Raw genomic sequence first — 23616 nt, 5'->3', positions numbered from 1 at the left:
GAAAAATCTCTTAGATCAAGAAGAAGAAAAGAGAGTACTAGCCATGATTGACGGACAATATGATGCATAACCACGCATCTTAAAGGATTATGTACAACCAATTGTGAATAACAACTACTCGGGGATAAGATGCAAGACCATTAATGCCAATAAGTTTGAGCTCAAACCGACCTTAATCAGCATGTTGCAACAAGCCCAATTCAGTGGATCGCCACTTGATGATTCCAATATTCATATAGCGATATTTTTGAAGATTTGCTATACTGTAAAGATTAATGGTGTTATTGAAAACACCATCAGATTGAGTGTTTCCTTTTTCCTTGAGAGACAAGGTAAGAGGTTGGCTACAATCTTTACAACCGTGAAGCATCACTAGTTGACAAGACATGGCTGAAAAGTTTCTTCCTAAAATTCTTTCCACTTGCAAAAATAGCCAAACTTGGGAGTAAGATTGGTCAATTCAAGCAAAATGATTTTGAGTCACTCTATGAAGCATATGAGAGGTATGAAGATTTGATTTGATGCTGCCCTTAACACAGATTGTTAGGCTGGTTGCAAGTTCAGATGTTCTACAATGGGTTAAATAGGCAAACTTGGACCATAGTTAATGCTGCTTCTGGTGAAACTTTGATGTTAAGGACAGCTAAAGGTGCTACCTATTTTTTGGAAGAAATGACCTCAAACAACTATCAATGGCCAACTAAAAGAACTTTTGCTAAAAAAGTTACTGTGATTCATGAATTGGAACCGTTAGCAGCCCTTTCAGCTCAAGTTGCTTCTCTATCCATCAAATACCAGCTTTGACAATCCAAAGGATACCATAAAGTGCATAATATGTTGCAGCTACAAGTATGACAGTTTTGAATAATGAAGCGAGTTAAGAATAAATTTATTACATCAACAATCAGAACTACATCTATCATGGTAATCCTATGCCAAATTACTATCATCCATGTTGCCCAGATGACTAACACAAGAGGGGGTGAATTGAGCTATATTTAAAAAAATAACAATTATAAATCAAATATACAATATAAAATATAAACAAAATACGAAACATCAATAAATATAAAGAGTAAGGGTAAGAGAGAAGCAAACTCAGTATGTTAACGAAGTTCAGCCCCACTGCCTACGTCTGCACCTCAAGCTACCCCTTGATGATCTCCAAATTCACTATTCAACCTCCTTCAGGTGGAGATAGAAACCTATTATACTTTTGAACAACACCGCTACAAAGGATCTGTGTAGAACACCCTCTACACTTGCAATCACCTTACACGTGATGATTCAACTATTTCCTATGTAAAACACTTTCTACACGCACAAGGGTTATACACTCCCTTTTACTGATACAAGAGTTAATAGTGGGTAGGTTATTAGAAAACACTCATCAATGAGTGGAATAAGAACAATACAGCGCAAACTATATCTCTCTCAAAATGAACAAGGATTAAGGATCATTAGAAAAGAGAGAATGGATGTTTTGAATGAATGTTGTATGCTCTTGGTGTTGTGAATGTGAAGCTCTCAAATGATCTATTTATAGGCATATGAGACTTCATATTCAAATTTAAAAAGATTCACATGTCAAAAACAACAACATTCACTTTTTCAACAAAGTTCAAATAAAAGGTTCTTCTTTTTCAATTGTCAAATATAACATCATTCATTTTTCAAAAACTTCAAACTTAATCTTTTACTTTTGGCATATAACAAAAGGTGAACAATTTATTTTTCAAAAAATTCAACCCTAATCTTTTTATTTTTTGCACATTACAAAAAGAGCACACTTTACTTTTCAAATTTTTCAAATAAAAACATCTACTTTTTGCATAAGTAAAAAAAAAACATCAATTACTTTTGAAAATATTCAAATAAAATATGCACATGTGAAAGATGACAATCAATCATCTTTAATATTTTCAAAATTCAAACCTTTAATCATGTAATGCACATGTGAAAGATGACAATCAATCATCTTTCAAAATTTTCAAATTTAATTTTCAAAATATTCATACATATGTGAAAAATATATTTTAATGCTTTATGATAAAATATTAATTTTGAGCCTTAGTTATAATTTTGAATTTTTAAGAGATTTACAACATTACTCTATGACTTTAATGTGAACTTGCTCCCTTCTTGCTCATGCTTGGTTCCTTGATGTGCTTGACTCTATTGTGTAGATAATTTGAGCTTGAGATTCTTTTATTCTTTGAATTCATTTGTTATCATCAAAATCCATGTATAGATATATAATTACACAAATTTTGAAACCTTGGGTTCAACAATCCAGGACTTCAAAATGATGAGAATTTGTCTTATGAAAACACAAAGAATGTGCTACAACCTCCTCTAGGATTTGATTGTCAACCAAGCGAGAAGCAAATATCACTTGAGGATGCCATAATTTCCTTTGTTGAGGAGACAAATGCAAGGTTTAAAAAGACTAATTCATGATTGGACAACATTGAGACTCATTGTAGCAACATGTGAGCCACTATAAAAATTATTGAAATGCAAATTGGGCAACTATCCACAACCATCAATGCCCAACAAAGAGGAATTATTCCTAGCAACACAGAAGTGAATCCAAAAAAACAATACAAGGCTATCACACTTAAGAGTGGAAGAGAAATTTAGAGGTCATCATTAAAGGAAACCAAGTACACCATTACAGCTCTAAACAATGACCAAAGTAAGAATAAAGTGAAAGAATAGGAGATTGTGGATGATACATTAAGAGAAATTGACATGGGGCAATAACATGGAAGGTAGGGAGTTTATATTTTCTATCAATCCTCCTATTCTCCCTACTCCACTCCCTTATCCTCAACATTTCAAAAACAAAAACTAGATAAGCAATTTTCTAAGTGTTTAGATATTTTTAAGGAAATTCACATAAATATTCCTTTTGTGGATGTTTTGGAACAAATGCCAAGTTATGTCAAATTAAGGAAGAGTATCACAGTTACCATGGATGTTCATGAGGGACTCAGAAGTTTGAAGCAGCTGATGGACCATACAAACAAATAGAGATGTTTAGAGAAGCACTAGAAGACTGTGGCTTAAGTGATTTGGGCTTCAAAGGCTCTCAATTTACATGGGGCAATAACATGGAAGGTAGGGAGTTTACAAAAGAGAGATTGAATAAAGGTTCGGAAAAAAATGAGTGGCACTAGCTATATTATCTAATAGAAATTAATGTACTTCCAGTCCAAGACTCTGATCAATGTCCAATTTTTATTTTTTGCCTTAATAAGGAGAGGGATTTTATGTTTAGGAGGAAGATTTTTAAATACGAGGTCAGTTGGGCTAAAAGGGAAAAATGTCAATATGTTATCAAGAAAGTTTAGGAGATTTCGTCCCCTCATCTGAGCAAGACTGAGGCCACAAAGAGAGAGTTGGACAAATGCATGAGAAATTTTGTGTATTGGAGTAAAATAGTTCATGGCAATCAATGAGGATCCATTAATCAAAAGAGAGAAATGATTAGGGAGATGCAACACTCAAATCAAGGTGACTCTAATGAGATTATCAAAGATTTACAAAGAAAAGTTACAAATAGAGTGGTTTCTTGAGGAAGATGATATTAAATGGTGCCATAGAGCAAAGTAAAAATAGATGCAAGAAGGTTACAAAAATAAAGTTTTGTCATATGTGTGCAAATTAAAAAAAGCAAGCTAATACTATTCACAAGATATCAAATGGAGAGGGAAGATCTGCAACAAGACAAGAGAAGATTAGTAGCATGTTTCAATCAAACTATCAATAATTGTTTACTACATTTCCGCCATAAGGGATTATAGAAGCATTATCTTATCTTAGCTCAATAGTAATAGATGAGATGATTATGAAATTGCTTAAAGAATTTTTTATAGAGGAGGTTGAAAAGGCTAATTTTGAGATGAACCTTCTGAGCTCTCCAAGGCCAGATGGGTTCCCAGCTACTTTTTTATCAAGATCATTGGATTATAGTGGTGAAAGATATCAATGTTGAAGTTCTGAAAATCCTAAACTTAAGAATAGGTTTTGATGATCTAAATGAGGCATATGTTGCACTGATCCACCAAAAGAAAGATTCAAAGTTAGTGTCTAATTTTTGCCTTATTAGTCTATGCAATGGTTTCTTCAAAATAATTGCCAAAGTGTTGGCCAATAGATTGAAACTTATTCTCCCAGGATTAAAATCACCCACACAGAATGCTTTTGTACCAAAAAGATTGATATTAAATATTATAATCGTTTTCTATAAAGCTATGCACAATGCAACATCGAATGAGAAGCAGAAAAGAAGGTTTTGCATGGCTCTCAAGATGGATATGAGTAAGGCCTATGACAGAGTTGAATGAATTTTCCTAGAAACTATTATGCAAAAAATGGGCTTTGATAGTAGATGGATAAAACTAATAATGAATTGTGTTGGCATAGTCACTTCATACTCATCAACCATAATGAGGTTTCAAACCATCAAGAGGAATTCCAAGAGGTTTCTATCTATTCATTATTTGCTTTGAAGTGTTAAGCTCTATCCCGAATAATGCCAAGGAAAAAGGCTACATCCACTAGCTCAAGGCTCTTTATACATTAACAATTTATTTATTTATTTGCAGATGATAGCCTTCTATTTTGTTAGGCTAATTCACTGGAATGGAGTAGACTTTACAAACGTCTTGAATCATATGAGAAAGCATTAGGACAAAGGTTAAATTTGGACAAAACATCAATCTTTGTCAACAACAACAATACTAATCAAGAAGTTAGGGAAATCATCTTGGTCACAGTAGGGATCAGAGCTTCAATATCTTATGCAAAGTATTTTGGGTTACCTTTTTATGTTGGTAGAGACAAATCAAAAGCTTTCAACTCAATTCTGGACAAGATCAGAAGTAGAATGAGCAATTGGAATGTGAAGTTCTTATCACAAGCAAGCAAAGAAATTCTTCTAAAGGCAGTCATTCAGGCTATACCTACTTACAACATGAGTATCTTCAAAATCCCAAAGACTCTTTTGAAAGAAATAAATAGAATTATGTAGACATATTGTGGGGACAAAAGAAGACAGATAAGAAACTCACTGATTAAATTAGTAGCAATTGGGCAAGGCTAAAAGTATAGGTGGACTTGGATTTAGAGACTTTGAAACTTTAACCTTGCATTGCTAGCAAAGTAGGGAGTGGAGGCTCATTCAAAACCCGAATTCTTTGGCAGCAATGGTCCTAAAGGCAAATATTACTCTCAAACAGATTTCTTAAAAGCCAAACTTGGAAGCAAAGTCTCATTCATATGGAAAAGCATGTTGGCTACAAGACAACTCTTGGAAGAAGACTTAATATGGCTAATAGGAAATGGAAAATTAGTGAAAATATGAAAAGACAAATGGATCCCAAAACCATTTTCTTTCAGAATACAATCACCAATGAGAATTTTAGATGAGGATGCAAGGGTAAAAGAATTGATTGATTATGACACAAAACACTAGAATGTACCTTTGCTAAGATAACTGTTCTCTGATTCTAAGATTGAGGATTTTAGCAGGATTCCCATTAGTCCTGTAATAGCTCAAACAAGCTAGCTTGGAGGTGTACAATATAAGGGAAGTTTTCAATAAAAATTTCCTATCATCTACAAGGTGACATAGTGGAAAGAAGCAAGGGGCAGTAATCGAGTAAGAGCATCAACTCTGTGATTTGGTCTAAGATTCGGAAGTTCAAGATGGCAAATGCTGTCAAAGTCTTTCTATGGAGAGCTAGTCATGGGCTCTTCTGACTAGCTCTCCCAACAAAACCCAATCTATTTAGAAGGAAGGTGGTCAATTCCCCAAATTTCCCTGTATGTCTGGAAAATATTGAAAATGTGGCACATGCTATTTAGAGTTACAGATCAACATAGGATGTATGGAGGCTTTACTCAAGGAGAATACAAAAGTGCATCATTGAAGAGAAATTATTTAGGGAAGTGTGAACTTATTTATGCTCAAACATGAATCAAGAGGAACTTGAAGAGTTTGTAGTAACAACTCAGCAGATATGGAGGAGAAGAAATACATTTGTCTTTCATGAAAAGTTCATACCTCCTTGCACACTTGTGAACCAATCATCCCAGGCCATAGGTGACTATAGAAGGCTCTTTCAGGATTCTCCTAATTCTGCAGCAAAGGATACAAATTTAGATTACCAATGGACAACACCTCCCTACAACACATACAAAATTAACTGGGATGTAACAATTAACAAAATTCATTGCAAAGTGGGGATATGAGTAATAGTGAGGAACTGGAAAGGAAGGGTCATAGCAACATTGAGATCTACGATATGTACACCCAAATGCACTTTCGGTTGAATCCATTGCAGCTCTTAAACCCTCAATTTTATGCACTAAGTTTGATCTGTAGCAAGTAATATTTAAAGGCGATGCATTGACAATGGTAAAAGCCATTAAAAGTCCTAGGGAGAACTGGAGTTCTAGGGGGATGATCAAGAGATACCAAGAAATTGCTTGAAAATGTAGAACATTGGTCTATTAGACATTTCCTAGGAGAATCAATGATGTTGCTCAATGTTAGCAAAGAGTGCTCTAGAACTCTCTTAGTAGAGTATTCAAATAGAGGATTATAGTCCTTGTATTCATTCCTTTCTTTAATGGGAATCAATAAAGTCAATCTTTTAATAAATTAAAAAAAAACAATTGACAGAATTAAAAAAAAAAATTATACGAAGTTCATAAAATGAGATTTTGATACAAGACTTTAGCATGAGTCCCATATATATATATATATATATATATATATATATTTGATACAATTGGGGAGGGAGTTTTCGAACTCCAAACTAGGCCTGCAACCCGATGAACCCTATTTGGATCTGGGCTCGGTCCGGCTCGACTCGAATCGGGTTGACCCATTTAATATCGACCTCCACAAAATTTCCAAAAAAGAAGCTCCAGAAGATTTAGTGAGGATTAGAGCTCACTGTAAAATCTCTACAACCCGTTTACAAAAAAGTCTTGCTGTAAAATCTATGCCGGGATGATCAAAGCTCTAGAAGATGTCCCCTTCAAAAGTCTCCTTCTCGTCTACTTCATTGAGAGTTGGACCGTGGTTCCCAATAATTAATGTTTTTTTCTTGTTTGTTCAAAATACTGTTCATCTACCTTTTCATACACTTTTCTCACAACAGGGATCTATCAAAACGATGCAGAAAGGCAAACTACTTGCGCAACATAAAAGACACTCCACAAGAGATTCTTTCGATCCTAGACTCCCACATCAATCACCTCTCCAAACTCGGACCCACGACCATGAATCTCACAAGCCCTAGGTTCTTACAAGCTCAATCTATATTTGCTTCTAATTGGGTAAAGATCCCAAATTTGCATTCATCTCTTATTGATTATCTTGTTTCCATATGCAAAACTAAACCTTGAAAAATGTGAGTTTACTTTCACTTGGTACATCCATCTTCTATTCATTCTTTATTCCTCTCATGGAGGCAGATGAACCTTTTCCCTTCATGTCTCTTGTCGAAAGGAATCGACAAATGGCATAAGGTTTGAGATTTGGTGAAAGATGGCATAAGGTTTAAGATTGTCGGATCGAAACCAACTATTAGCGGGTTTGACCTGCGAGTTAGTTTAACCCGCTTTTGTTGGTAGGGTCGGGTTAGTGCGTACAAATGGTTTGGATTAGTTACTTTTCGCACAGGCCTACCCCATACCTCCATTTTAGAGGTTGATGATAATGCCAATTAGGCTACAGGCCTTTGGCTGCATGGGTCCCATATTTGAGAGTAGAGAACGGGGAGGACAAATCAAATAGGTAACAATACAATAGCATTTGAACTGATAAGTGCATGTGGCTAATGTACTCATTACTGACTTGCTACTGTCCACCAAAACTGAAGCCCTACCCTAGAACTGCCCTAGTATTCATAAAAACAAAGACAAAACAAAACAAAAGAGAGAAGATAATTTGTTATGCTACTTGAGAGTCCTTGACCGACACTTTTACAGGTTAAAATCACAACATTGGCAGGAACAGATTCCCTAAAGTGAATAAATGATTACAGAATTAAATGGTATGGTACCTAATCGCAAAGAACCCACAAATTCATGGGTGCAAATAATTACACGACGCTCCCTTCTTACAATACCCTCTTTCGTAAAATTTACAAATTCTGTGACTTTTGGAAGGCCTGAAAGAACTTTCATTTCCACCAACAAAAAAGGGCTGCCTGTTCCACGTTCCCCTACCTCTACCATATCCTACATCCCTGCTCTGAAAACCCCAATCTCTAGGTCCAGAGAATCTGTCACCGCTGCTTCTCAGTTTCGGGAAACCAGGATTCCCGGCAGAAGCACCAAAATTCATACTTATTCCGTCCTGTGTTGCCATTTGAACAGATCCCCAACCCATATTTGTATTTCTTTGATCTAATGCTCCCCGGCCAACGTTTGCACTTCCCTGCACCCCTCTCCAACTGGTTGTTCTACTTTCCAATCCCACTCTCCAACTCATCTGCGTAGTAGATATATCCCTACTTGCTGCAGATGGTGGTGTAGGTTGGATTTCAGAACGAGCTTCCCATTGGTTCACTGAAATATCGGCAGGCTTTGCATCTCCTTCAACTTCAAAACTTGAGGAGGAATGCATGCTTGATCTCTTTTCCGGATCAATAACATCAGCACGACATATGTCATCTCGTTCATCAGTCACCGTGGACTGAGAAGGTGCTTGTAAATCACCAGTGGAGCTTAAAGCATCACTTCTTCCGGGATCAAGCCCTGGGCTAAACTCATCTAGAGGACTGATACAATCATGTTTTGAATCCTGTGTCAATACATCTCTACATTTCATAATTGAAGTAGGGGAAGGCAAGCCATCAAGAGACTCCGTTGCTTCAGCTTCAGCCAACAGATCTGAAACAGATTCATCAACTAAAGAGCAAAACTCAGTGGGTTCAGTAACAATTGCCTGCCAACTAGATGCATTAGATGTTGGATGGGATGGGGAAGAATGTGTCAGTTGGTCATTGATTGAAGTCGGGGTTGCAGCATGAACAATTTCAGTTGGTTTCAGAGATGATGCAGAAACAATACTGGAGCCCCAATCCCCAATGGAAGGTTTGGCAGGAGTTGAGGAGTAACCTCCCAATTCATCAGTTACTTCAGAAACTTTTCCCCCACCACCCACTAAACTAGAGGCAGTACTCCTGCTAGGGCCTGCATCCTGAACGGGAACACTTGAAGCAGCTCCTTTGTATTCGGGAGCCTGAACTTCCAAGTCTTCATTGCTTTGCTTTGGAGTGGGATTTGATGGACCTTGAAAATCAATTTCCTGAGTTTCCTCAGTTGTTTTAAGTGACTTAACTAGAGAAATGAAACCAGAGCTGGAAACCCAGTCGCTTGATGATACATTTACAGGTGGAGGTCTCCAGCTCTGCCCAGAAGATTGGCCTGAATGGCCCTCACTGTCAAATCGGTGCTCAAAACCCTGTTCACTTTTAAACTGACTGTCAGCAGTGCTCTGTGAATTGCAATTTCCATTCTCCTGACCAGAAGTACATTCACCCCCATAAACTTCCCTCACTGGATATGATACAGATCCAAACGACTTGCCAGAAAATGCAGGCGGGACTAGTGAACTACCACACGCTTGGGGCTGGTCAGGCCAAGAACTATTACCCTTTGATGAGTCCCAGCCTGGTTCAAAACTACCATTCTTTCTCTCATTAGTGTTGGTGACATCAGCAGGTGTAGTCCAACTAGATGAACTAGAGACCCTTTCATCGCTCCTGAACAATCCATCATTACCACTTGGGTCATTCTGCACTGGCTCCCAGCTTCCCTCTTTTTTATTGTCTATCTGAGAGGTATTTGTACTTGCGCTCAACCCACCATAGCCATTATTATCTCTATCATCTGTGGCAACTCCAAGATCTTGAGACGGTAAATTACTGTTATCTGGCACCATCTTTGCTTCATGGTATTTCCCACTTAACGCATCATTCAAAAGTACAGATTTATCTAGCTTTTCATTTATCCTCCATATTCTGAGATCAGGAGGGAAGTGCCCAATGGTATTCCATTTACGTAGTTGTAACATAGAAAATGGTCCTTGAATTATTCCATTCGGGTCTAGGTAGTGCCAAATTTTGTCAGTCTCAAAATTGTTAGCAGATTCGTCCGCCTGTGTAGAAAGAGCCAGTGGTGAAATTTCTGCTGCAACCCCAGAAAACAATTCAGACTTGACCACTGCTTGACTGTTACAAACAATGGTCAATGAACCAGAAGTATTGATCTGGTTTGCTGGTGTATCCAAATTATTTAAGCCAGATGCTTCTTTTTTCTTCCAAGAAGATCCATTCATTATCTCATGAAACCAAGTAGCTCCACCTTTATCAGGACTGCTTGTGATACCAGCTTTTCCAGTTCGCTTGCAAGACTTGGTTAAGTTTTTCTGTGCCCCAGTTTTAGAATCATTCGAGACATCACCTGCTCTTCGAGCAGAGAAAGGGTCACTCTCCTTTCTTGCATATCCAGAAAGTTTTGTCCTCACATTATCATCTGCATGCACCATTGCCCCAAAATAAACATTCAAAATTAAAACTTCAAAATATAAATAAATAAAAATAAATAATGATAACATATTTTCAGTATCCATAAATCATCGGTTAGGACCTTGTTTCTTCTCATCTAATTCTCCCACATCGTCCTCAGAATCATAACTTGGATCCATTTTAGGATCAATGTGTACTTCGCAAATCTCAAACAGTCTGCGCTGTCGTTCCTCAGGTGAGTTCAGAAGCTGTAATTTCTCCACACATTCTCTAAACGTGCAACATGGTGAAGGAATAATTGAGAGAAATGTACCATTTTTCTTCACAACATGGCAGATATCAGGAATAGAGACTGCTAGCAATAAATGGTTACATGCCACGTTTAATGTTGTGTAATGTATTTAGTTGAACTCATGCTCATTCAATTGCCTGCAGGATAATTTAAAAAAACTGAAACATATATATATTTACATATATATATATATATATATACATGTACATATATGCATCCAGTATTTACACACTCTACTTCGAGGTGTAAATCACTAAACTCTTTATTCCCCCTACCCCAACAAGCAAGGATCTTTCTATAGAAGTATGTTTAAAATCTTTGAATATATGTATGTTCAATATGTTCATGATCTATTGAATATGTAACCAATAAGCTATGAGTTCCTGATGTCTTCATTGTCATTCAGCAACTGAAGCATTTCATGGATCTCTCTTTACTTCCCCCACAGCCTCTCAGCTATCAAATATAGCATAAAATTAAATGTCAATAGATGCTATGAGGCTGTGCTCTCTTTCCACATCGTATTGGGCTACAAAAACATGTGTTGACAATACATGGATGTGGAGATGGATCAGGCATAATACACTAAACGACGAGCCCTTTACAGCATTGAAAATGTGGTCATTCATCCATCTTGCTCCCCATGCTTTGATTGATCTCTCAAAGGTATAGCCCCATGATCCATCTAATTATCTTCACACCACCAAAACTTAATGGATATAAGAAGAAACATGTGGAGGAATCTTTTTCCTCAAGTAAATTGATATTCAGATATTTAGCCCAACTGTGGTAAAGAAAAAACCAGCTAAGGCATTTTTACTCCAGCATAAAGAGTTAAAGTTAGCCTAAAAAAACTAAATATTTAGAGAGAATGGAACAATACGAAACAAGAAAGGATATTCCTTCTCATGTCCCTTTTCACTTGCCCAATCATGTAGTTGATTAAGTCCTATTATCTCAGTTTCCAGCACCTGGATTATAAAGCAGGACCATGAATAACAGAGTTCCGCATCAGTTATTAATCACAATATTACTTAAAACTGGACATTATAACAGACTAACTCCTTCTAAAGCAAAACACAAGCATCCTGAGAATAACACCTCATTTCCTCAGGATCAAAAGAAAGGAACTCACATCATTTACTCTCACTGCTTGAAGTGTCATTGCTTTTTCCTGAATCTCACCCTAACACCAAGTGGAAGTTTTCTTTTAAAAAAGGGCATACAAACATATAAGGAGAAATCTAGAAGGGAACATAACCTTCAGACTTACCACAGTCAATCGTTTGATGAGCCCACATTTTATACTCTGGTGTAAACGCTTGCATTCATCCTAGAAACATAATTTAAACATCATGAGCAAAAGAAAACTAGTAAATTTCATTCATGTGGCTCCAAAGACACGTCATATAAGGAGTATCGTGCTCATGTAATGAATTTCTGGTGTTCTATGCTTTGCACGTTCCATAACATGCTTAATTAATATTGAACATAAATAATGCGTATAACAAACTATTTTCAGCCAATTTATTAATGGCTAGGGTGGTAGCCGGGTAAAAAAAAATCTTCAAACATTCTTGGAATGGCTTGATTTTTTTCAGGATTTGGATATCAACTCCGTTTTTTTTTTTCAATCAACTCAATTTGGATATCAACTTGTTCATGTCGAATGAATGTATGCAATTCAATCAGGGATGAGTATGTCATCATCTGCCTCGCAGACTAGAGATTTCTGCAGCATAGGTTCAGTCCCAAGATTGAGAATACAGAGGCTTTTGTTTGACATTTAAGCAACAGATGATTACACATTCTTGCGATTGATGAACCGATCTCGGGGAAAAGGTCAGACTTTATAAGTGAGTTCAGAGACAGAAGTGGTCATTTAAGCAACTGATGATTACACATTCTTGCGATTGATGAACCGATTGACAACACTTGGAGTTGCTTTGTATCTTTTGTATATGGTGAAAGAGGTGGGTTAGGGTACACTGGAAGTTAGTAGCTAGGGTGTAGTTGGACATACTATTAAGGAAGGATGTATCCAAAGGACTGTGAGATCCCCTGTTATATCTGATTTTTTATTCGTTCCTTAGATAATGTGAATGAGCGGCTTGACCCAGCATATGCAGACACATAAATCTATGTATATACAGATATAAATCATGAGTAAAGCACAAAAGCATAAAGGATGTTTTTCTGCAAAACATAGCACTCACATAGAACACAAATACTGCAGCATGCACAAACAGTTACTAAAATCTGAGTACTTAACATGAATGAGAGAACAAATAGTGTTAGTGTCTGCAATTTAAACCATGCAGTTCTATTACAATAGCATAACTCTCAAAAAAGGCAAAACCTTTCTGTTCTAGAAACTGTAGTGGTTGAAGAAAAAAATAACTAGGAAAGAAAGATGGGTGCATAAGGCAGTATGTTTAATCACCTCACAGAAGTCCTGATTTGAAATTCCATCAATTGATATGACTTCTTTGGTTTCTAAATTTAAGATTTCGAGCATCACATCAGCATTTCTTTCTCCAAGTTTATATGGTTTGGCCACCTTGCTTGTACCTATACACAAGATCAACAACAGTTTCACAATTTTGCGCGACAAGTTTTACGTGACAAGTTTTACTGTGTGCATGTAAAATATCACTTGGATCAGTGTAACATAAATCAGCACCTGCAACTTGTACAAGCCTATATGTTTCTTGTTTTTTATCATTATTGGGAATTCTTATTCGCACAATGGACCCAACAACTTTGTCATGAAATTTGTCAGCATCATCCATAAAACTCTCCAATAAATTACGCCGCAAGTAAATCAAGTTAATATTGTGAACATCTATCGCTGCAAATGCATCTGCATTAGTCTGTGATCCCCTATCATCAGCTTTTTTATGTGTGTTATGGCCCTTGTCACTACCTATTGGAAGTTGGTTATCATATCTCCCATCAGCCTCCAACTGGCTAGGAATATCATCAACAACTCCCACCCTTAATATATCATCTGCTGATGAGCTTTCTTTTATTAGAAAGTGAGATTCAAGAAGCTTTAGCATTTCAAAGTGACGTATGCGCGCTTTCCCAAACAGACTTAGGAGCCTCAAATCACAAACAATTTGGCATTTCCGGTGAGGATCTCGAAGATTGTTTTTCCTTACATACTCCAGCAAAAGAGCCTGGACATCAAACTGAGATAGCACAGATGTGTCACCATTTTTCATATGTGCAACAAATTCCAAGAGCTCCTTTGATGCCCATATTGTGCCTTCCGGCAGATGCGGATCTTTGTCGCAACCTGTTTTCTCCATAGTTAGAGAGTCCTTGTTAAAAATAGTCTGCTCGATAGCTTTTCTTTTTTTGGGATTATTTGTTTGCAGGCCTGCACAAGAATTGTCACCACTAGAAACTTTGTCATCAATACCATCATAAAGTTCACCTGAAGACCCCCCCTTATAAGCTATAGAATAAGCTCCTTTCCATGGATTTTTAGCTCGAGTGAGCTCATCTAAAGTTAATGATAGTTTTCCCTTCAAAAATATCCAATACATCTTGAAGAGATATTCCCAACTACTTTTGTCGTCAAAATCCACTCGAGCCTGTAAAAGTAATAAATTACTCAATATCAATGAGAAATAAGAATGCAAAACAAACTCCTAACTAAACAGTGTAAACATGTATTCTAAATACTCCAAGGCCATAACTGAAAATCACTTTATAATCCATAAGTCCTGAGACCATGTTTGGTTTTAAACATTAAGAAAACTTTTACAAATTCTTTTCACTTTCAATCCAAAATTTTTTAGATACCAGAACATCTTTTTAATCTCTTAAAACAACTGCAAGACCAAAACAACTTTCTCAAAAACCAAAAATAACACCTCATACATTTGATTTCCCAAACATATTTTCAATGCACCCTACAACTCTTACAACCCCCAAAAATAATATCAAAAACATTTTAGCAAGCCAAACATATTTCTACAAGTCCCACTACCCACGTGTCATATAACTATTGTATTGAAAGATATATCTATATACAAAGAATATTATAAAAGATCCAAATTCATCATATTATGCTTAAAAAACCCTGGATGGCTAAAAAAACAAGTACACAGATATTGTTGTAACCCAAGGTCATCATTCTCTTTGGTTTGCACAACGACAAAATTATTCCTAGGGTTTACAAGAAATGAGATTCTATCAGAAATTATATAACCTCTCAAATAAATTTCTAGGATCTCAACCACTTTTACAAAATTCTCAAAAAACCTCTTCTCAAAAGATTTTTTTTTTTTTTAATCTCTTCCCAAAAGAATTTTCCACTAATTTCAGAAGTTTTTGCATTTTGAAAAATTTCAGAATTTCTTTCACTTTCAATCCAAACATTTTTAGACACCAAACACCTTGTTTTCATCTTTTAATCAAAAATTCATCTAATTATCTGCCTATGTTTCCACGAAATAAAAAACCCAAGACCAAAAAAAATTTCATAAAAACCCAAAAATAACACCTCCTAATTTTTTCTTACCAAAGCCTATTTTCAATTAACTGTACAACTCGTACAACCCCAAATAAAATATATCTTAAAATATTATCAACCCAAACATCTGCAAGCCCAGTACTTGCCAAAAATACTTGTATGAGCCCCACCACTATCACAAATCCCTCAAATAATCTCATCTGAAAAGATTTTCCCACTAATTTCAGAAGTTTTCAGGAAAATCTTTCATTCAAACATGGCCTAAGCTTTTCCATCAAGAAAGCAAGTAATATGGTGCCCAAAACGTGGAACAAGAAGCAAAAATAAAAAACTCAGCCATAAATCCCTCTTCTAAGCTTTTTTTTTTCCTTCATTGAAATGAGAGGATGGTCAACGTGATTTAAAGAACATACCACTTCTGTATTTCCTTCGAAATTTTCAATCAGCATCACAGTTCTCATGCACATCCCACAAAATCCATTATTTCCTCTTACGCTCAGATAATCAGCATCTTTGATACAACCCTTGCACAGGGAATATGTACAAGTATAGCACATATAATGTGCAGCCTTCTGACAACTGCTGCATATATGCCAACCTGGTATGCATAAATAGAGAAAAGAACAAGCAAATACAAACTAATAGGTCAGAATTCAAATTACTAATGGGTATAAAAGATTATAACTTGATCCAAACTAGCAGCCACAATTAAATAACCCAATAAAAGTTTGGAAAAATAATTCCAGGAGGTCGATAAATGCAGGGCTTGAATAGGAACATTTATAATAATGCAGAAGAGGGAAAGAATGGTATGACATTCAACAGTAATCATGTCAATTTGGTGATCAACGAGCTATACAACAAGCTACTTATCAACATATATAAACATGCACACCCGGAAATTCTTCTACCATACCATCAGATGTTTCCTATATGCCTACAAGAGAATAGAGCAACTGCATTTATATAGAGAGAGATTTAGAAAGCGTTTATAGGCTACAACTTACCACAATTCCACTTAGCCCTTGATTTAAAGAACGACTCGTCTCTCTTAATGCAGGCCGGATGATATGCTTTAGGGCAGCCCCTACCAAGTAATGTAAACCACAAAAAGTAAATTAACTGGCTCATTTTTGGGAAATGGAAAAGGAGAATGAACTAAATTAAGCATACAACCATCACCTAGGCAATAAAAGCAGAGTTTAAACCCACACTCTCCCTTTTGCTGCCGATAAAATTTTGAAAGAGGTAAAATTAGTCCCAACCCCACCTCAAGTAAGCAGAAATTCTCAAAATTTAGTAACATTTTTAGTTTTCTCAAGCCATAAAATAAAGTAAAAAGAATATTTTCCCTTATTTTCTAAACTTTATAAGAACCAAACGGAGCAAAACAGAAAGAAAGAAAGAAAGAAAGAGAAATAAAATCCTCAGCTAGTTAGGCAACACTCACCGGCGATCACACAGCACAAGGGTCCCACCATCGAAGCATATGAAACACACATCCTCTTCGTCCTTCTTCTTCCTAACCAGCGGAGTGGTTTTGTTCGTCTTAGCCAGACCCCCGGGCGGCCGACCACGCTTTCTCTTCGCCACCATCGTCTCCACGGGCTTCACCTCCATCGTTTTTTTCATCATCATCAGCATCTCCACCTGCGGCACGGACACGTCCTCTTTGGCCGTGACACTAGCCTCCGGAGCCCCGACGAGCTGCGAATAATCCATATCCCTCATTGCCTCGCGTTGATCGACGCTCATGATGTCCACGGTAGGCACTGAGTCGTCAAAACCGCCCTGCTCAACTCTTCCATCCTGAAGACAAGGCCTGTAGTGACTCGAAACTTGTTGCTGCTCTGCATGCGTTCGTTCCATAGCCGAATGGGAAGGATACCTAGCCCGTTAAGCTAGGATTCGACCTGGCGTTCCAAAAATAAAAAATAACCCTAGATTTCATAACAATCCAGACGTGGTGGGTACATGGAAGTGGACTCTTGCCGAAAGGACGGCAACACGTCAGAGTCAGATAGAATCAAAGTGGAGAGAGAGAGAGAGAGAGAGAGAGAGAGAGAGAGGAGGTCGAAACTCGAGTAGGACGACTGATAAGAAATGAAGGATACTCGGGATAGGCCGAAAGGAGAGGTTTTGGGTTTGGGGGAATTTCTGTGTTTTGTTTGTTTTCCGAGAAAAATGCGAGCCCTCAAATTCTTTAATCTCGAGCACAACGTGCTCCGTTGGTACCGAGAAAAGCTACGGGGACCACACCCCCTTTATATACTCCACCTTTCTCAATCTGGTACTACTGCTACACGTCCTCTTCCATTGCTTTATACCAAATTAACTTTAAACACTTCACGTCAATCCTACGTTATTTAATACGGAAAAATCTATAAACAAAACGTCCTGTAAAGCTTTCTCACCATAGTCTCTTAACGTATTAATTAAGCACACATCTTTTATACAAGAGCCATTCTCTCTTCCCATCTTTTCTTCTCATGTTTCTCGTTCCCACACTCTCCTTCTCTCTTCTTCTCCGCTCATTCGTCGTCTCCTTGTTTACCCCATGCCTAGCCATGCATTTGCCGCACTGCGCCCAACCAATCCGCCCCCATTCTCATTGGCCAAAGAATTTCTTCGCCCTAAAGACTGCTTAATTTTTTTGGTTAAGAATATTTAGTATTAGTAATGACTCCGATCAAGATCAGATGAGTCTCTTTTTTCTTGCCGCGATTTGAACTCCTGGTGTAAACCGGGCCGGCTCAAGGTAAGGCCTTAAGAGTATTAGCATTGGTTTATGTAAATTCAAAGTTACAGTTTGTGTAATATTACGTGACTTTGCATTTGACTATTCTATTTAAAATCAATTTACATATTAGATTATCCAAATACTATAATATTATAATAAACTATTAATAATTTATTTTATGTAATTTATTTTTTTCATATTTTGCATTTTTAATTTTAGCCAACTGTTTCTATTGTGCATCTTTTGCTTAAAATGAAACCTGATTGGATCAAAATGATCATCAACGTACTAGGGTAAAGAAGTGCTATGTATGTGTCATGCCACAATAGAATAAATGTTCATCAGTGTAGTGAGATTGAAATCAGATACAACACCTCAGCTAGGCAGCACCAGGGCACTTGCATTTTATATTTTATCTATCTAATCTCTCCAATAAATGTAGTGAGATTGAAAAGCAAAATCGGCCAACCATAATTCTATATTATACAATCAAAAACCCAACTGTAGTATAGTAGTTTCAATCTCAGCAAAACTAAACAAATACTTTTAACAAGCACCAGTTCAGCCAATAATAAAGTCCTATTCCTTCGTGCAAGCTACATAAGATATAGTAGGACCCTCTCCAGCTCCTCTCCAGTGCTCCACTCCTGGACTTTTGCCTTGACTAGCAGTCATTCACAAAGTGTTTCCACATAGGATAATTCTTCCTCGGCGTCACATAATCACCTTCACCAAGCTTCAGAGTAGGGCAATAATCACCATTCCCATCTCCAAGGTAGATGAAGTTTTTCGGTGCTGTTTTTATAAATAGAAGCTTGGATTTCTTCAACCACCTGACCCTAAAAACCAGAAGATAAAATAAACCGTTTGCTACCAATACCAAAAGAAAAGGAAAGAAAAGTCTCAGTGTCAACAATGAGTCCATACGTTGCATCACCAACCATAGATCTTTGTTGTGTGCAGTGTAGAATCAAGTTGGGGCATTCATGCACCAACCACACATGATGGGAAACGGTATGATTATGTTGAAATTCTACAAGACTTCAACAAAATGAAAATGATTTAAAACCATATAACCATGAAAATATACAAATGATTTAGAACACTAAAGCCATGATTTAGAACTCTGAAAGCAAATTGAAAATCCCTAAAATCAAAATTCCCTTGATTACAAACCCTAAAATCGATTAAAGTTGAAAATCCCACAATCACAATAAAACAAATTAGTCACATATTTTCAAAAATAGCTTGTCAAAATTGTCACAAACAGAGTACAATCACAATTTCTCAAATCAGTCACATACTTACCACATGGCTTAAGTGGTGTTATGTCGACGAGTAACAGCTGAAGTGGCTTTTGTGTGAAGGAAATGGGCACTCTAGGACAGAGATTTGGACTAGATGTTTTGGCAGCCATTAAAGAGAAAATCATCAAAATTGGAGAGAAAATCGTCAACGGCCCTTGTGAAATTCACCAACAAAGATAATATCTTCAAAATCCCTAGTCAAAATCGTCACAAATAGATGTTTTGGAAGCAATAGAGAGAAAATCGAAGAGAAAAGAGAGAGAAATGGTGGACTCCCGTGAAAAAGAGAAGAGGGAGACTCGAGCAATATGAGAGAAATAAAAGGGAAAGGAGAGAGAAGCAGTTGGATGATATTTTTTTAGTAAAATATTCATTTGGTTTATGAATATTGCTAGGCCAAATATGATTGGTGATAGGACATCACTGTAGCTAAAAATCATAAAATTATGCATTTGGCTAATCCAATGTAGACATTTTGTAGACAAATGATACAAATATTTGCGAATACTGACATTTAGTTAATCCAATGCCAGTGCTTAAGTCCCTACTTTATTAGAGCACACAAAAATAAAAATGAAATGTTTTTATTTTAATTTTTTTAGGAAAAAAAATATAATAGCCATTTCATTAGATAAGAATTTAAAAAAAATTTCTATTTTTCAATGTGTACAAGATCCCACTAAACTAAATTTAATATTTAATACAATGAATAATCTATATACTTAAATAATTTTTTTTCTAATATCTTGCTAAATTGATGCACAAAATTTACGATGCTTCCTCATAGTAAATTGTTTTATTAAATATAAATTCAAAAATTTTATTTAAAGATTTTAAATAAAGCCTCATTTTATTGATAGTTTTGAAAAATACTCAATATAATTATTTATATTTTATTGTATTATAATTAAGAATGACTCATTTAAATTTACCTTAGTCTCAATTTGTATTGAGCCGCCCATTGCTTATAAAATAAGAAAATTGTCATCGAACTCCACTGGGTCCCAAAAGACTGGGGACACTCACATTAATAAGTTGTCATTTTTCTCTTATGGTGAGATTCAAGAGAGAGTGGGAGTATTTTCTTTCCCTTTTTCCTCTATTAACATCTTACGAAATGACCTTTTATAGAATTTTTAAAGCCCAAAGATGCTAGTTATGTATCAACTTTGGATCGGTTAGATGGTTGGGAGTGGGTAGATGTTCCCTAAATTGTGCTGGGATGTGGGGCCTTGGCATTGGCTTGTTATCAAAATTATAAGTGGCTCCACTGCTCTAGGCTACGTTGGGACACTCCTTGACCATATGACTTGGTTATCTGCATTTAAAGTAGACTCTATCCTAATCGGCATTCTCCAGCATGAAGCTTGCCGCATTTTGCACACTAAAGGTTTGAGAGCGTCATCTACCTTTCAATCACTATGTCCTAACCCTTAACTAAAACTAGACTTCCACTTGTAGCAAAAGGCATGGCTCCTTTCATTCAAAATTAATCTGAGCGCCCACCTGTTAATTATTGATTCTAAAACATGTCACTTGGCTATGGATTCTCGACTGTAATCCTCCCTAGAACTTTTGCACTTGCATCATTGCCATTGAAATCAGGTGAGGTGCTAACCTTTCCAATTCCATGAAATTGGCAACATACTGCTTCACAGTCATGTTGCCTTGTACAAGATATGCAAACTTCTACACCTTTGTTGCTTTACTAAATTTGGGATGAATTTGTTGTCAAACTCTTCCTATAAACTTTCCAAGTCAAAGCAACCAAGGGTTCCCAATTCCCTTGCTAAAAGCTGCCTTTATATATACCACCATATGTCAGCTTCTCCTCAAAGTAGATATCCGGTATACAACACCTTCTAGTCTTTAGTGCAACCATAAATCTCAAATGTCCAATCGAGATCAATCATCTATTTGTTTACCTTCAAGGACCCTTTGTTACCAAAAACGTTTGGTAACGATACACCAAAAACTTTTCATAGAGACAATCCCTAATTTTAGGTCTAGGCATAGGCACTTACTACTGTTGTTGTCTAAGCATGTCTATTAGTAAATGAAGAGCTTTAGCTATTCCTTTTACATCACCCATTGGAGGATTCTATTCCTCCTGATGGCTGTCTCTAACTGGGTTCCTAGGTGCTCTGCCATGCACCACGTGTTACTTCCAAAAATACATGCTTATATGTATCAGATTCATGTACTTACTCTTATACTTCAAAAATTCAAGCTTATAAAAAACTAAAATTCTAATCCTATATTCTGGTATAATTCCTAGGGACATGTAGGTTTATCCCAGAGATATTTTGCCCTAATACCACTCTGTGACACCCTTAGGCTCTGCTTGGGATTTGAGGGAGCTTAAAGTATCGAAATATACAACATAAGATCATATACCCTCATTCATAACAGTTAAATATGTAGTGCACCTAGCATGCATATAATAGTATGCAGTATTCGAAGTTGGTATTTTTTTTATATGAGCAATACACAATGTATTAGAAGTACTATATCTGGAAAACATAAACATGATTCATGTATCTATAATTAGACACCTAAAATGTTACTACTTTGTCCAATATGTTTGTAACAAAATAAGAATTCAAGAGGCTGCTCCATAAATATAGATAGGATAACTACTGAATTAAACCATTGAGCCGCTTGTGTGACTCAGCTATAATATCAACAATCAGATCCAAGAAATGGAGCATCGATGCAATTAGAAACTCGTAATCTCTTTGTCGCCTATTCGACCTTGTCCAATTGATTCAGCGAGGGATCTCTAGATCCAAACACATCTTCTATCATTCCAAGAAGATGGTAGCTAGGACTACCAATTAAGACTTTTACAAATCTTAGTGAGTGAGCTACTAAACTAACAACAGTATATAGATGCATCTATGACAGTAAAGTGATATGTATGTATCATGGCATGGACTTAACATGCGTTACATGACTTGGCAAATAGCATGACACAATCTTGACTCAATAAATAACATAACAACACATGAACATGACATGACTTGACTTGAATTTGGCATGACTAGACATGAACATGACCTGACTTGATATGAGCATGACCTTGTTACATTTACATATTTAACATGAAACTTTAGATGTTCAATGACTCCCCAGTGGTCATGTGTTCCTACCGATAATGCATCATATCACAAGCATCTAAGCTAGCTACAAGTACGTCACAATAATTCAACTAATTTACAATTGATAAATGTGTAGTTGGCACCACTGACATTGAGTGCTTAACCTTGTTCCAACGACCAATTACTTAGATCCCATTTGAAGCCAGTTGACAATATGTTGTCAACACAAGGGATTCCAAAAAAATAGTTTAAGCACCTGACATTGCTCCAAATGTGTTCTTCTAACTGTAGAAGTGCCAAATTGTATCAAGGGTAAATCTAGGATCGTATTCCATAGGGACAAAAGGGTGTTAACACAACCTTGAAAATGCTATCTAAATTCTTTTTGAACTTTGAATGGTTATATGAAAAATAGAGTGTATGTAAAACTTTATGTAATCTAATTACAAAATTAAGTTGTAAACACATTTACATGTGAGTCCAAATCTAAATGATGAAGTATCAAGCCCATTCCTACCACTTAACATGTAGAAAATCTTGAAAATAAGACAAACAAAATATGAAAATGAAGGCAGACAAATGAAGTCAGAAAATACTTAAGATTTTGAAAGGAAAATTCTAAGAAGCAATTTATCAAATACCCAAGTTTTAGGTTTCACCCATTTATGAATCGATGTTGAGTGATTCTCACATTCTTTTATACTCAATCATTTACTCATTGAAAGAGATGATGACTAGAAGATAAAACAATTCAAGTCAAGTTTATAGTTTATATGAAATTTCCGACTAAGTTGCAGCACAAGTTTGGTCAATGTAAAATGAAAACCTATGGAGTCTATATCACAATCAAGCATTAGTTGTGCCTTAAGTTAACAACAAATCAAGATCATAAAGTAGAACTCCAAAATTTCACAAATATTACGTGCCTCACAATATAGTAGATTATGAAAAAAAAATCAATGGAAGAAATATGAGAAATCAACTCTAATCCAAATATGGGTTACTCCTTGAAACTTAGTTTTAGAAATTTAACCTAACATCAGAACTTTAGCCTAACATCATCAAACTAAAACTATCAGTAAACATCTTAACATCCATCTATTAAAAGTAAGAAAACTGAAAATGAGAAAATGG

At 36.2% G+C, this 23616-nt stretch overlaps 2 protein-coding genes and 1 non-coding gene across 6 annotated transcripts; all 3 read right to left on the bottom strand.

Moving 5' to 3' along the window:
* Window positions 1-435: 435 nt before the first annotated feature.
* On the bottom strand, window positions 436-542 carry LOC122274814. Its single transcript, XR_006228358.1, has one exon. It is a non-coding gene; the product is annotated as a small nucleolar RNA R71 (small nucleolar RNA).
* A 7405-nt stretch (window positions 543-7947) lies between these two features.
* On the bottom strand, window positions 7948-17618 carry LOC122318296 (zinc finger CCCH domain-containing protein 44-like). 2 transcript variants are annotated; one of them, XM_043135529.1, is made up of 10 exons: window positions 16785-17618; window positions 16342-16421; window positions 15748-15932; window positions 13532-14450; window positions 13292-13419; window positions 12122-12181; window positions 11984-12034; window positions 11749-11819; window positions 10678-10832; window positions 7948-10563 (listed from the first exon to the last, which is right to left on the bottom strand). In XM_043135529.1, the coding sequence occupies exons 1-10, from the start codon at window positions 17201-17203 to the stop codon at window positions 8108-8110; spliced, it is 4524 nt and encodes a 1507-aa protein (XP_042991463.1). In that variant the 5' UTR covers window positions 17204-17618; the 3' UTR covers window positions 7948-8107. The 2 variants fall into 2 exon arrangements, with proteins under 2 accessions (XP_042991463.1, XP_042991464.1); XM_043135530.1 differs by having other exon boundaries at window positions 13775-14450.
* An 836-nt stretch (window positions 17619-18454) lies between these two features.
* Window positions 18455-19871, bottom strand: LOC122318297 (probable phosphatase phospho1). Of its 3 annotated transcripts, none has more exons than XM_043135532.1 (3): window positions 19383-19750; window positions 19002-19115; window positions 18455-18913 (listed from the first exon to the last, which is right to left on the bottom strand). In XM_043135532.1, the coding sequence occupies exons 1-3, from the start codon at window positions 19385-19387 to the stop codon at window positions 18739-18741; spliced, it is 294 nt and encodes a 97-aa protein (XP_042991466.1). In that variant the 5' UTR covers window positions 19388-19750; the 3' UTR covers window positions 18455-18738. The 3 variants fall into 3 exon arrangements, 2 of the variants coding, with proteins under 2 accessions (XP_042991466.1, XP_042991465.1); XM_043135531.1 differs by having other exon boundaries at window positions 19002-19107; XR_006244790.1 differs by lacking the exon at window positions 19002-19115 and having other exon boundaries at window positions 19383-19871.
* Window positions 19872-23616: the final 3745 nt, after the last annotated feature.

Source organism: Carya illinoinensis, chromosome 8 (assembly GCF_018687715.1).
Source record: "Carya illinoinensis cultivar Pawnee chromosome 8, C.illinoinensisPawnee_v1, whole genome shotgun sequence".
In the NCBI taxonomy this organism is placed as follows: domain Eukaryota; kingdom Viridiplantae; phylum Streptophyta; class Magnoliopsida; order Fagales; family Juglandaceae; genus Carya; species Carya illinoinensis.
Note: the sequence above shows the minus strand (reverse complement) of the source record. Positions and strands in the feature narration are given on the sequence as shown.